The 14523-nt window shown below is 50.1% G+C and overlaps 1 protein-coding gene across 1 annotated transcript in view; it reads left to right on the forward strand.

Annotated features, from left to right (window-relative positions):
* Positions 1–14523, forward strand: part of dapk1 (death-associated protein kinase 1) — a gene marked incomplete at its 5' end in the record, with an annotated part of 153854 nt that overhangs the window by 112414 nt on the left and 26917 nt on the right. Inside the window, 2 exon segments of the mRNA XM_055887875.1 lie at positions 9188–9376; positions 9579–9782. Of these exon segments, the coding sequence (XP_055743850.1) occupies positions 9188–9376; positions 9579–9782 (393 nt within the window).

Consider the following 14523-nt stretch of genomic DNA (forward strand, 5'->3'; position numbering starts at 1 on the left):
GTTCCTTCTACCCTACATGGTGCTGATCCTTGGTTCCTTCTACCCTACATGGTGCTGAACCTTGGTTCCTTCATGGTCCTGAACCTTGGTTCCTTCATGGTGCTGACCCTTAGTTCCTTCTACCCTACATGGTGCTGAACCTTGGTTCCTTCATGGTGGTGAACCTTGGTTCCTTCATGGTGCTGACCCTTAGTTCCTTCTACCCTACATGGTGCTGAACCTTGGTTCCTTCATGGTGCTGAACCTTGGTTCCTTCTACCCTACATGGTCCTGAACCTTGGTTCCCACATGGTGCTGAACCTTGGTTCCTTCTACCCTACATGGTCCTGAACCTTGGTTCCTTCTACCCTACATGGTGCTGACCCTTGGTTCCTTCTACCCTACATGGTGCTGACCCTTGGTTCCTTCTACCCTACATGGTGCTGAACCTTGGTTCCTACATGGTGCTGAACCTTGGTTCCTTCATGGTCCTGAACCTTGGTTCCTTCATGGTGCTGAACCTTGGTTCCTTCTACCCTAAATTGTGCTGAACCTTGGTTCCTTCATGGTCCTGAACCTTGGTTCTTTCATGGTGCTAAACCTTGGTTCCTTCATGGTGCTGAACCTTGGTTCCTTCTACCCTACATGGTGCTGACCCTTGGCTCCTTCTACCCTACATGGTGCTGAACCTTGGTTCCTTCATGGTCCTGAACCTTGGTTCCTTCATGGTGGTGAACCTTGGTTCCTTCATGGTGCTGACCCTTAGTTCCTTCTACCCTACATGGTGCTGAACCTTGGTTCCTTCATGGTGCTGACCCTTAGTTCCTTCTACCCGACATGGTGCTGAACCTTGGTTCCTTCATGGTTCTGAACCTTGGTTCCTTCATGGTGCTGAACCTTGGTTCCTTCTACCCTTCATGGTGCTGACCCTTGGTTCCTTCTACCCTACATGGTGCTGACCCTTGGTTCCTTCATGGTCCTGAACCTTGGTTCCTTCATGGTGCTGAACCTTGGTTCCTTCATGGTGCTGACCCTTAGTTCCTTCATGGTCCTGAACCTTGGTTCCTTCATGGTGCTGAACCTTGGTTCCTTCATGGTGCTGAACCTTGGTTCCTTCATGGTCCTGAACCTTGGTTCCTTCATGGTGCTGAACCTTGGTTCCTTCTACCCTACATGGTGCTGAACCTTGGTTCCTTCATGGACCTGAACCTTGGTTCCTTCATGGTGGTGAACCTTGGTTCCTTCATGGTGCTGACCCTTAGTTCCTTCTACCCTACAGGGTGCTGAACCTTGGTTCCTTCATGGTGCTGAACTTTGGTTCCTTCATGGTCCTGAACCTTGGTTCCTTCATGGTGCTAAACCTTGGTTCCTACATGGTGCTGAACCTTGGTTCCTTCATGGTGCTGAACCTTGGTTCCTTCTACCCTACATAGTGCTGAACCTTGGTTCCTTCTACCCTTCATGGTGCTGACCCTTGGTTCCTTCATGGTCCTGAACCTTGGTTCCTTCATGGTGCTGAACCTTGGTTCCTTCATGGTGCTGAACCTTGGTTCCTTCATGGTCCTGAACCTTGGTTCCTTCATGGTGCTGAACCTTGGTTCCTTCATGGTCCTGAACCTTGGTTTCTTCATGGTGCTGAACCTTGGTTCCTTCTACCCTACATAGTGCTGAACCTTGGTTCCTTCTACCCTTCATGGTGCTGACCCTTGGTTCCTACATGGTCCTGAACCTTGGTTCCTTCATGGTGCTGAACCTTGGTTCCTTCATTGTGCTGAGCCTTGGTTCCTTCTACCCTACATGGTGCTGAGCCTTGGTTCCTTCTACCCTACATGGTCCTGAACCTTGGTTCCTTCTACCCTACATGGTGCTGACCCTTGGTTCCTTCATGGTCCTGAACCTTGGTTCCTTCATGGTGCTGAACCTTGGTTCCTTCATGGTGCTGACCCTTAGTTCCTTCTACCCTACATGGTGCTGAACCTTGGTTCCTTCATGGTCCTGAACCTTGGTTCCTTCATGGTGGTGAACCTTGGTTCCTTCATGGTGCTGACCCTTAGTTCCTTCTACCCTACATGGTGCTGAACCTTGGTTCCTTCTACCCTTCATGGTGCTGAACCTTGGTTCCTTCATGGTCCGGAACCTTGGTTCCTTCATGGTGCTGAACCTTGGTTCCTTCTACCCTACATGGTGCTGAACCTTGGTTCCTTCATGGTCCTGAACCTTGGTTCCTTCATGGTCCTGAACCTTGGTTCCTTCATGGTCCTGAACCTTGGTTCCTTCATGGTCCTGAACCTTGGTTCCTTCATGGTGCTGAACGTTGGTTCCTTCTACCCTACATGGTGCTGAACCTTGGTTCCTTCTACCCTACATGGTGCTGAACATTGGTTCCTTCTACCCGACATGGTGCTGAACCTTGGTTCCTTCATGGTGCTGAACCTTGGTTCCTTCTACCCGACATGGTCCTGAACCTTGGTTCCTTCTACCCTACATGGTCCTGAACCTTGGTTCCCACATGGTGCTGAACCTTGGTTCCTTCATGGTGCTGAACCTTGGTTCCTTCATGGTCCTGAACCTTGGTTCCTACATGGTCCTGAACCTTGGTTCCTTCATGGTCCTGAACCTTGGTTCCTTCATGGTGCTGAACCTTGGTTCCTTCATGGTCCTGAACCTTGGTTCTTTCATGGTGCTGAACCTTGGTTCCTTCATGGTCCTGAACCTTGGTTCCTTCATGGTGCTGAACCTTGGTTCCTACATGGTGCTGAACCTTGGTTCCTTCTACCCTTCATGGTGCTGAACCTTGGTTCCTTCATGGTCCGGAACCTTGGTTCCTTCATGGTGCTGAACCTTGGTTCCTTCTACCCTACATGGTGCTGAACCTTGGTTCCTTCATGGTCCTGAACCTTGGTTCCTTCATGGTCCTGAACCTTGGTTCCTTCATGGTGCTGAACCTTGGTTCCTTCTACCCGACATGGTGCTGAACCTTGGTTCCTTCTACCCTACATGGTGCTGAACATTGGTTCCTTCTACCCGACATGGTGCTGAACCTTGGTTCCTTCATGGTGCTGAACCTTGGTTCCTTTTACCCGACATTGTCCTGAACCTTGGTTCCTTCTACCCGACATGGTGCTGAACCTTGGTTCCTTCATGGTGCTGAACCTTGGTTCCTTCTACCCGACATGGTCCTGAACCTTGGTTCCTTCTACCCTACATGGTCCTGAACCTTGGTTCCCACATGGTGCTGAACCTTGGTTCCTTCATGGTGCTGAACCTTGGTTCCTTCATGGTCCTGAACCTTGGTTCCTACATGGTCCTGAACCTTGGTTCCTTCATGGTCCTGAACCTTGGTTCCTTCATGGTCCTGAACCTTGGTTCCTTCATGGTGCTGAACCTTGGTTCCTTCTACCCTACATGGTCTTGAACCTTGGTTCCTTCATGGTGCTGAACCTTGGTTCCTTCATGGTCCTGAACCTTGGTTCCTTCATGGTGCTGAACCTTGGTTCCTTCATGGTCCTGAACCTTGGTTCCTTCATGGTGCTGAACCTTGGTTCCTACATGGTGCTGAACCTTGGTTCCTTCTACCCTACATGGTCCTGAACCTTGGTTCCTTCTACCCCACATGGTCCTGAACCTTGGTTCCTTCTACCCTACATGGTCCTGAACCTTGGTTCCTTCATGGTCCTGAACCTTGGTTCCTTCATGGTGCTGACCCTTGGTTCCTTCTACCCTACATGGTCCTGAACCTTGGTTCCCACATGGTCCTGAACCTTGGTTCCTTCTACCCTACATGGTGCTGAACCTTGGTTCCTTCTACCATACATGGTGCTGACCCTTGGTTCCCACATGGTGCTGAACCTTGGTTCATTCTACCCTACATGTCTGGAAGTCTACAGATTACAGAATGTATTACTATTTTTGTTGGTCAGCATGGAGTCAGTGTCATCTATCTACTCATTTGACTATGTGTCATAAACAGCTCCTATAAGACAGCAGATTGCTGAGACATGCCATGTTTATGCAAGTTTTACATGCTTTAGGTCTGATATCTGCCAGGAGGAGGATCGTTTTCTTTTACATGGCCTGTAATGTCTCTTCCCCTCATACCCTGGAATACAATCTGTTCACTCAGATATTTCACTGTCAATTTCTGTCATCAACCTACTAATTAAACATATGGCCATACATTACATCAAGGACTTTCATTCTCCTTGGCAGTATTCTGGCGACATACTTGGAAGACACACTCGCAAACGCAGTAGAGTCTTCTGTTCCACGTCATGACAGTAGAGGTCACTCATGTGACAAATGACGGTAAAAGCAGATGCTTTTGGAGAGACTGCAGCACCATAGGTTAGTTGTATAAGTCTTTGGTTGTAGTGTTAATGAGTTAATGTGTCTTTCCCACGAATTAGCATTGCATTTATTTGCAGTGCTGTCATTTACTTTCCACTCAAGGATTGCTCCAGCACAGAGGCTACCACGGTACTGTTGACTTTAGGTCATGTGAGAGACAGAGGCTACCACGGTACTGTTGACTTTAGGTCATGTGAGAGACAGAGGCTACCACGGTACTGTTGACTTTAGGTCATGTGAGAGACAGAGGCTACCACGGTACTGTTGACTTTAGGTCATGTGAGAGACAGAGGCTACCACGGTACTGTTGACTTTAGGTCATGTGAGAGACAGAGGCTACCACGGTACTGTTGACTTTAGGTCATGTGAGAGACAGAGGCTACCACGGTACTGTTGACTTTAGGTCATGTGAGAGACAGAGGCTACCACGGTACTGTTGACTTTAGGTCATGTGAGAGACAGAGGCTACCACGGTACTGTTGACTTTAGGTCATGTGAGAGACAGAGGCTACCACGGTACTGTTGACTTTAGGTCATGTGAGAGACAGAGGCTACCACGGTACTGTTGACTTTAGGTCATGTGAGAGACAGAGGCTACCACGATACTGTTGACTTTAGGTCATGTGAGAGACAGAGGCTACCACGGTACTGTTGACTTTAGGTCATGTGAGAGACAGAGGCTACCACGGTACTGTTGACTTTAGGTCATGTGAGAGACAGAGGCTACCACGGTACTGTTGACTTTAGGTCATGTGAGAGACAGAGGCTACCACGGTACTGTTGACTTTAGGTCATGTGAGAGACAGAGGCTACCACGGTACTGTTGACTTTAGGTCATGTGAGAGACAGAGGCTACCACGGTACTGTTGACTTTAGGTCATGTGAGAGACAGAGGCTACCACGGTACTGTTGACTTTAGGTCATGTGAGAGACAGAGGCTACCACGGTACTGTTGACTTTAGGTCATGTGAGAGACAGAGGCTACCACGGTACTGTTGACTTTAGGTCATGTTAGAGACAGAGGGTAAAGTTATAAAAACTAGCTAGTTGTGCTAGTGTATCATGTGATGCAGGGAATGGCAGATATGTAGCTCAATACATTTGGTTACCAAAATAACATATTTGAACAACACGTGTTACGTGTTGCTTGTCCTATGTTGCTCTGTCTGCGTGATACGTGTTGCTTGTCCTATGTTCCTCTGTCTGCGTGATACGTGTTGCTTGTCCTATGTTCCTCTGTCTGCGTGATACGTGTTGCTTGTCCTATGTTGCTCTGTCTGCGTGATACGTGTTGCTTGTCCTATGTTGCTCTGTCTGCGTGATACGTGTTGCTTGTCTTATGTTGCTATGTCTGCGTGATACGTGTTGCTTGTCTTATGTTGCTCTGTCTGCGTGATACGTGTTGCTTGTCCTATGTTGCTCTGTCTGCGTGATACGTGTTGCTTGTATTATGTTGCTATGTCTGCGTGATACGTGTTGCTTGTATTATGTTGCTATGTCTGCGTGATACGTGTTGCTTGTCCTATGTTGCTATGTCTGCGTGATACGTGTTGCTTGTCCTATGTTGCTCTGTCTGCGTGATACGTGTCTCTTGTCCTATGTTGCTCTGTCTGCGTGATACATGTCTCTTGTCCTATGTTGCTATGTCTACGTGCTACGTGTCTCTTGTCCTATGTGTCTCTGTCTACGTGCTACGTGTCTCTTGTCCTATGTGTCTCTGTCTGCGTGCTACGTGTCTCTTGTCCTATGTTGCTATGTCTACGTGCTACGTGTCTCTTGTCCTATGTGTCTCTGTCTGCGTGCTACGTGTCTCTTGTCCTATGTTGCTCTGTCTGCGTGATACGTGTTGCTTGTCCTATGTTTCTATGTCTGCGTGATACGTGTTGCTTGTCCTATGTTCCTCTGTCTGCGTGATACGTGTTGCTTGTCCTATGTTGCTATGTCTGCGTGATACGTGTTGCTTGTCCTATGTTCCTCTGTCTGCGTGATACGTGTTCGCTTGTCCTATGTGTCTCTGTCTGCGTGCTACGTGTTGCTTGTCCTATGTTGCTATGTCTGCGTGATACGTGTTGCTTGTCCTATGTTGCTCTGTCTGCGTGATACGTGTTGCTTGTCCTATGTTGCTCTGTCTGCGTGATACGTGTTGCTTGTCCTATATTTCTCTGTCTGCGTGCTACGTGTTGCTTGTCCTATGTTGCTATGTCTGCGTGATACGTGTTGCTTGTCCTATGTTGCTCTGTCTGCGTGATAAGTGTTGCTTGTCCTATGTTTCTCTGTCTGCGTGCTACGTGTTGCTTGTCCTGTGTTGCTCTGTCTGCGTGATACGTGTTGCTTGTCCTATGTTCCTCTGTCTGCGTGATACGTGTTGCTTATCCTATGTTGCTCTGTCTGCGTGCTACGTGTTGCATGTCCTATGTTGCTCTGTCTGCGTGATACGTGTTGCTTGTCCTATGTTGCTCTGCATCTTCTCACTGCTCATTGTTTGTCTGTGTTGTTATTGTAATTGTTTTTAATAACCTGTGCAGGGACTGCGGTTGAAAATTATCCGGCTGGCTAAAACCAGCACTTTTACTGAAACGTTGATTAATGTGCACTGTCCCTGTAAAAAATATAAATCAACTCAAGCTTTACGAACCATCTAAAACTGCACACCTCACAACAAGCCGTCTCAAACAGCTGACAGCTAATTATGCTATCTAGTTAAATCAAGGGCGAGGGAGGGTGTGAGAGACATCAGCCAATCACATGGAGACGCACGAGCAGTTATTGTGACGTGATCCTAGTTCAATCACAACGATCGGGAACTATTTCACATCGGGAAGATTTTTACATGCCACCATTCACTATGGACAATTTATTTTTGATTATATATCTCTCTCTCCCCCTCCCTCTCTCCCCCTCTCTATCCATCTCTCTCTCCCCCTCTCTATCCATCTCTCTCTCTCCCCCTCCCTCTCTCCCCCTCTCTATCCATCTCTCTCTCCCCCTCCCTCTCTCCCCCTCTCTATCCATCTCTCTCTCCCCCTCTCTATCCATCTCTCTCTCTCCCCCTCTCTATCCATCTCTCTCCCTCTCTATCCATCTCTCTCTCCCCCTCCCTCTCTCCCCCTCTCTATCCATCTCTCTCTCCCCCTCTCTATCCATCTCTCTCTCTCCCCCTCTCTATCCATCTCTCTCTCTCCCCCTCTCTATCCATCTCTCTCTCCCCCTCTCTATCCATCTCTCTCTCTCCCCCTCTCTATCCATCGTGCTCTCTCCCCCTCTCTATCCATCTCTCTCTCTCCCCCTCTCTATCCATCTCTCTCTCTTCCCCTCTCTATCCATCTCTCTCTCTCCCCCTCTCTCTCTCCCCCTCTCTATCCATCTCTCTCTCTTCCCCTCTCTCTCTCCCCCTCTCTATCCATCTCTCTCTCTTCCCCTCTCTATCCATCTCTCTCTCTTCCCCTCTCTATCCATCTCTCTCTCTTCCCCTCTCTATCCATCTCTCTCTCTCCCCCTCTCTCTCTCCCCCTCTCTATCCATCTCTCTCTCTTCCCCTCTCTATCCATCTCTCTCTCCCCCCCTCTCTCTCTCGCCCTCTCTATCCATCTCTCTCTCTTCCCCTCTCTATCCATCTCTCTCTCTCCCCCTCTCTCTCTCCCCCTCTCTATCCATCTCTCTCTCTTCCCCTCTCTATCCATCTCTCTCTCTTCCCCTCTCTATCCATCTCTCTCTCTTCCCCTCTCTATCCATCTCTCTCTCTCCCCCTCTCTCTCTCCCCCTCTCTATCCATCTCTCTCTCTTCCCCTCTCTATCCATCTCTCTCTCCCCCCTCTCTCTCTCGCCCTCTCTATCCATCTCTCTCTCTTCCCCTCTCTATCCATCTCTCTCTCTCCCCCTCTCTCTCTCCCCCTCTCTATCCATCTCTCTCTCTTCCCCTCTCTATCCATCTCTCTCTCTCCCCCTCTCTATCCATCTCTCTCCCCCTCTCTATCCATCTCTCTCTCTCCCCCTCTCTCTCTCCCCCTCTCTATCCATCTCTCTCTCTCCCCCTCTCTATCCATCGTGCTCTCTCCCCCTCTCTATCCATCTCTCTCTCTCCCCCTCTCTATCCATCTCTCTCTCTCCCCCTCTCTATCCATCTCTCTCTCCCCCTCTCTATCCATCTCTCTCTCTCCCCCTCTCTATCCATCTCTCTCTCTCCCCCTCTCTATCCATCTCTCTCTCTATCCATCTCTCTCTCTCCCCCTCTCTATCCATCTCTCTCCCCCTCTCTATCCATCTCTCTCTCTCCCCCTCTCTCTCTCCCCCTCTCTATCCATCTCTCTCTCTCCCCCTCTCTATCCATCTCTCTCCCCCTCTCTATCCATCTCTCTCTCTTCCCCTCTCTATCCATCTCTCTCTCTCCCCCTCTCTATCCATCTCTCTCTCTCCCCCTCTCTATCCATCTCTCTCTCTCCCCCTCTCTATCCATCTCTCTCTCTCCCCCTCTCTATCCATTGTGCTCTCTCTACCCCTCTCTATCCATCTCTCTCTCTCCCCCTCTCTATCCATCTCTCTCTCCCCCTCTCTATCCATCTCTCTCTCTCCCCCTCTCTATCCATCTCTCTCTCTCCCCCTCTCTATCCATCTCTCTCTCCCCCTCTCTATCCATCTCTCTCTCTCCCCCTCTCTATCCATCGTGCTCTCTCCCCCTCTCTTTCCATCTCTCTCTCTTCCCCTCTCTATCCATCTCTCTCTCTTCCCCTCTCTATCCATCTCTCTCTCTCCCCCTCTCTATCCATCGTGCTCTCTCCCCCTCTCTATCCATCTCTCTCTCTCCCCCTCTCTATCCATCTCTCTCTCCCCCTCTCTATCCATCTCTTCCCCATCCTCCTAACAGATCAACCTGATGCAGAGTGAGACGGTGCAGGATGTGATGGTGTTGGAACCCCGCTGGCTGTGTAGTGGGGTGTTAGCCCGCCTCCTCTCTGTGGACACGCCTAAAGCCATCCACCACTACAGGGGGCGCTACAGACTGGAGGAGATACAGGCTCTGGCCCCAGAGAGCGACGTGGACGAACTGCTACAGGTCAGAGACAGTCATATTTACTAAGACGGGGAGCTGTTAGCATCTCTCATAGGAAAACGTGTCACACGTAGCGACCATGCTAACACAAGCTGGGCATACATAGTTGTATACCGTCAAGTATACCACAATACCACAATGACACATGTTAGCATTTCCCATAGGAAAACATTAGCGTGCATGCTAACATCCTCTCTTACGACAGGTGCTGGATGCCATGGACGTGTGCGCACGTGACCTGACCAACCCTGGCATGGTGGATGTCCCCGCCCTGATCAAGACCAACAGCCTCCACCACTCCTGGACGGAGGAAGAGGAGGAGGAAGATGTTCTGATCTACGGAGGGGTCAGGCTGGTTCCTGCTGAACACCTCACACCTTTCCCCTGTGGACTGTTCCACAAGCTACAGGTACATGCTTTGATTCACCAAGACTGTCTGAATGACTCCCCAGTCCCTATCAAGACTGTCTGAATGACTCCCCAGTCCCTGTCAAGACTGTCTGAATGACTCCCCAGTCCCTATCAAGACTGTCTGAATGACTCCCCAGTCCCTATCAAGACTGTCTGAATGACTCCCCAGTCCCTGTCAAGACTGTCTGAATGACTCCCCAGTCCCTGTCAAGACTGTCTGAATGACTCCCCAGTCCCTACCAAGACTGTCTGAATGACTCCCCAGTCCCTACCAAGACTGTCTGAATGACTCCCCAGTCCCTACCAAGACTGTCTGAATGACTCCCCAGTCCCTACCAAGACTGTCTGAATGACTCCCCAGTCCCTGTCTGAATGACTCCCCAGTCCCTATCAAGACTGTCTGAATGACTCTCCAGTCCCTATCAAGACTGTCTGAATGACTCCCCAGTCCCTACCAAGACTGTCTGAATGACTCCCCAGTCCCTACCAAGACTGTCTGAATGACTCCCCAGTCCCTATCAAGACTGTCTGAATGACTCCCCAGTCCCTACCAAGACTGTCTGAATGACTCCCCAGTCCCTATCAAGACTGTCTGAATGACTCCCCAGTCCCTATCAAGACTGTCTGAATGACTCCCCAGTCCCTACCAAGACTGTCTGAATGACTCCCCAGTCCCTATCAAGACTGTCTGAATGACTCCCCAGTCCCTATCAAGACTGTCTGAATGACTCCCCAGTCCCTACCAAGACTGTCTGAATGACTCCCCAGTCCCTGTCAAGACTGTCTGAATGACTCCCCAGTCCCTATCAAGACTGTCTGAATGACTCCCCAGTCCCTATCAAGACTGTCTGAATGACTCCCCAGTCCCTATCAAGACTGTCTGAATGACTCCCCAGTCCCTGTCAAGACTGTCTGAATGACTCAGTCCCTGTCAAGACTGTCTGAATGACTCCCCAGTCCCTATCAAGACTGTCTGAATGACTCCCCAGTCCCTACCAAGACTGTCTGAATGACTCCCCAGTCCCTACCAAGACTGTCTGAATGACTCCCCAGTCCCTATCAAGACTGTCTGAATGACTCCCCAGTCCCTATCAAGACTGTCTGAATGACTCCCCAGTCCCTATCAAGACTGTCTGAATGACTCAGTCCCTGTCAAGACTGTCTGAATGACTCCCCAGTCCCTATCAAGACTGTCTGAATGACTCCCCAGTCCCTACCAAGACTGTCTGAATGACTCCCCAGTCCCTGTCAAGACTGTCTGAATGACTCCCCAGTCCCTATCAAGACTGTCTGAATGACTCCCCAGTCCCTATCAAGACTGTCTGAATGACTCCCCAGTCCCTGTCTGAATGACTCCCCAGTCCCTATCAAGACTGTCTGAATGACTCCCCACTCCCTATCAAGACTGTCTGAATGACTCCCCAGTCCCTATCAAGACTGTCTGAATGACTCCCCAGTCCCTACCAAGACTGTCTGAATGACTCCCCAGTCCCTGTCAAGACTGTCTGAATGACTCCCCAGTCCCTGTCTGAATGACTCCCCAGTCCCTATCAAGACTGTCTGAATGACTCCCCAGTCCCTATCAAGACTGTCTGAATGACTCCCCAGTCCCCGTCAAGACTGTCTGAATGACTCCCCAGTCCCTGTCAAGACTGTCTGAATGACTCCCCACTCCCTGTCAAGACTGTCTGAATGACTCCCCAGTCCCTGTCAAGACTGTCTGAATGACTCCCCACTCCCTACCAAGACTGTCTGAATGACTCCCCAGTCCCTGTCTGAATGACTCCCCAGTCCCTACCAAGACTGTCTGAATGACTCCCCAGTCCCTGTCTGAATGACTCCCCACTCCCTACCAAGACTGTCTGAATGACTCCCCAGTCCCTATCAAGACTGTCTGAATGACTCCACAGTCCCTATCAAGACTGTCTGAATGACTCCCCAGTCCCTGTCTGAATGACTCCCCAGTCCCTATCAAGACTGTCTGAATGACTCCCCACTCCCTGTCAAGACTGTCTGAATGACTCCCCACTCCCTACCAAGACTGTCTGAATGACTCCCCAGTCCCTACCAAGACTGTCTGAATGACTCCCCACTCCCTACCAAGACTGTCTGAATGACTCCCCAGTCCCTACCAAGACTGTCTGAATGACTCCCCACTCCCTACCAAGACTGTCTGAATGACTCCCCACTCCCTACCAAGACTGTCTGAATGACTCCCCAGTCCCTGTCTGAATGACTCCCCAGTCCCTATCAAGACTGTCTGAATGACTCCCCAGTCCCTATCAAGACTGTCTGAATGACTCCCCAGTCCCTGTCAAGACTGTCTGAATGACTCCCCAGTCCCTATCAAGACTGTCTGAATGACTCCCCAGTCCCTGTCAAGACTGTCTGAATGACTCCCCACTCCCTACCAAGACTGTCTGAATGACTCCCCAGTCCCTATCAAGACTGTCTGAATGACTCCCCAGTCCCTATCAAGACTGTCTGAATGACTCCCCAGTCCCTGTCAAGACTGTCTGAATGACTCCCCAGTCCCTATCAAGACTGTCTGAATGACTCCCCAGTCCCTATCAAGACTGTCTGAATGACTCCCCACTCCCTGTCTGAATGACTCCCCAGTCCCTATCAAGACTGTCTGAATGACTCAGTCCCTGTCAAGACTGTCTGAATGACTCCCCAGTCCCTATCAAGACTGTCTGAATGACTCCCCAGTCCCTATCAAGACTGTCTGAATGACTCCCCAGTCCCTGTCTGAATGACTCCCCAGTCCCTATCAAGACTGTCTGAATGACTCCCCAGTCCCTATCAAGACTGTCTGAATGACTCCCCAGTCCCTATCAAGACTGTCTGAATGACTCCCCAGTCCCTATCAAGACTGTCTGAATGACTCCCCAGTCCCTATCAAGACTGTCTGAATGACTCCCCAGTCCCTATCAAGACTGTCTGAATGACTCCCCAGTCCCTGTCTGAATGACTCCCCAGTCCCTATCAAGACTGTCTGAATGACTCCCCAGTCCCTGTCTGAATGACTCCCCAGTCCCTATCAAGACTGTCTGAATGACTCCCCAGTCCCTATCAAGACTGTCTGAATGACTCCCCAGTCCCTATCAAGACTGTCTGAATGACTCCCCAGTCCCTATCAAGACTGTCTGAATGACTCCCCAGTCCCTATCAAGACTGTCTGAATGACTCCCCAGTCCCTATCAAGACTGTCTGAATGACTCCCCAGTCCCTATCAAGACTGTCTGAATGACTCCCCAGTCCCTACCAAGACTGTCTGAATGACTCCCCAGTCCATACCAAGACTGTCTGAATGACTCCCCAGTCCCTATCAAGACTGTCTGAATGACTCCCCAGTCCCTATCAAGACTGTCTGAATGACTCCCCAGTCCCTGTCTGAATGACTCCCCAGTCCCTATCAAGACTGTCTGAATGACTCCCCAGTCCCTACCAAGACTGTCTGAATGACTCCTCAGTCCCTATCAAGACTGTCTGAATGACTCCCCAGTCCCTATCAAGACTGTCTGAATGACTCAGTCCCTGTCAAGACTGTCTGAATGACTCCCCAGTCCCTATCAAGACTGTCTGAATGACTCCTCAGTCCCTATCAAGACTGTCTGAATGACTCCCCAGTCCCTATCAAGACTGTCTGAATGACTCAGTCCCTGTCAAGACTGTCTGAATGACTCCCCAGTCCCTATCAAGACTGTCTGAATGACTCAGTCCCTGTCAAGACTGTCTGAATGACTCCCCACTCCCTACCAAGACTGTCTGAATGACTCCCCAGTCCCTACCAAGACTGTCTGAATGACTCCCCAGTCCCTGTCAAGACTGTCTGAATGACTCCCCAGTCCCTGTCTGAATGACTCCCCAGTCCCTATCAAGACTGTCTGAATGACTCCCCAGTCCCTATCAAGACTGTCTGAATGACTCCCCAGTCCCTACCAAGACTGTCTGAATGACTCCCCAGTCCCTACCAAGACTGTCTGAATGACTCTCCAGTCCCTATCAAGACTGTCTGAATGACTCCCCAGTCCCTATCAAGACTGTATGAATGACTCCCCAGTCCCTATCAAGACTGTCTGAATGACTCCCCAGTCCCTGTCAAGACTGTCTGAATGACTCCTCAGTCCCTATCAAGACTGTCTGAATGACTCCCCAGTCCCTATCAAGACTGTCTGAATGACTCCCCATTCCCTATCAAGACTGTCTGAATGACTCCCCAGTCCCTGTCTGAATGACTCCCCAGTCCCTATCAAGACTGTCTGAATGACTCCCCAGTCCCTATCAAGACTGTCTGAATGACTCCCCAGTCCCTATCAAGACTGTCTGAATGACTCCCCAGTCCCTATCAAGACTGTCTGAATGACTCCCCAGTCCCTATCAAGACTGTCTGAATGACTCCCCAGTCCCTAACAAGACTGTCTGAATGACTCCCCAGTCCCTATCAAGACTGTCTGAATGACTCCCCAGTCCCTACCAAGACTGTCTGAATGACTCCCCAGTCCCTATCAAGACTGTCTGAATGACTCCCCAGTCCCTATCAAGACTGTCTGAATGACTCCCCAGTCCCTACCAAGACTGTCTGAATGACTCCCCAGTCCCTATCAAGACTGTCTGAATGACTCCCCAGTCCCTACCAAGACTGTCTGAATGACTCCCCAGTCCCTATCAAGACTGTCTGAATGACTCCCCAGTCCCTATCAAGACTGTCTGAATGACTCCCCAGTCCCTACCAA

This window comes from Salvelinus fontinalis, chromosome 28 (genome assembly GCF_029448725.1).
Source record: "Salvelinus fontinalis isolate EN_2023a chromosome 28, ASM2944872v1, whole genome shotgun sequence".
In the NCBI taxonomy this organism is placed as follows: Eukaryota; Metazoa; Chordata; class Actinopteri; order Salmoniformes; family Salmonidae; genus Salvelinus; species Salvelinus fontinalis.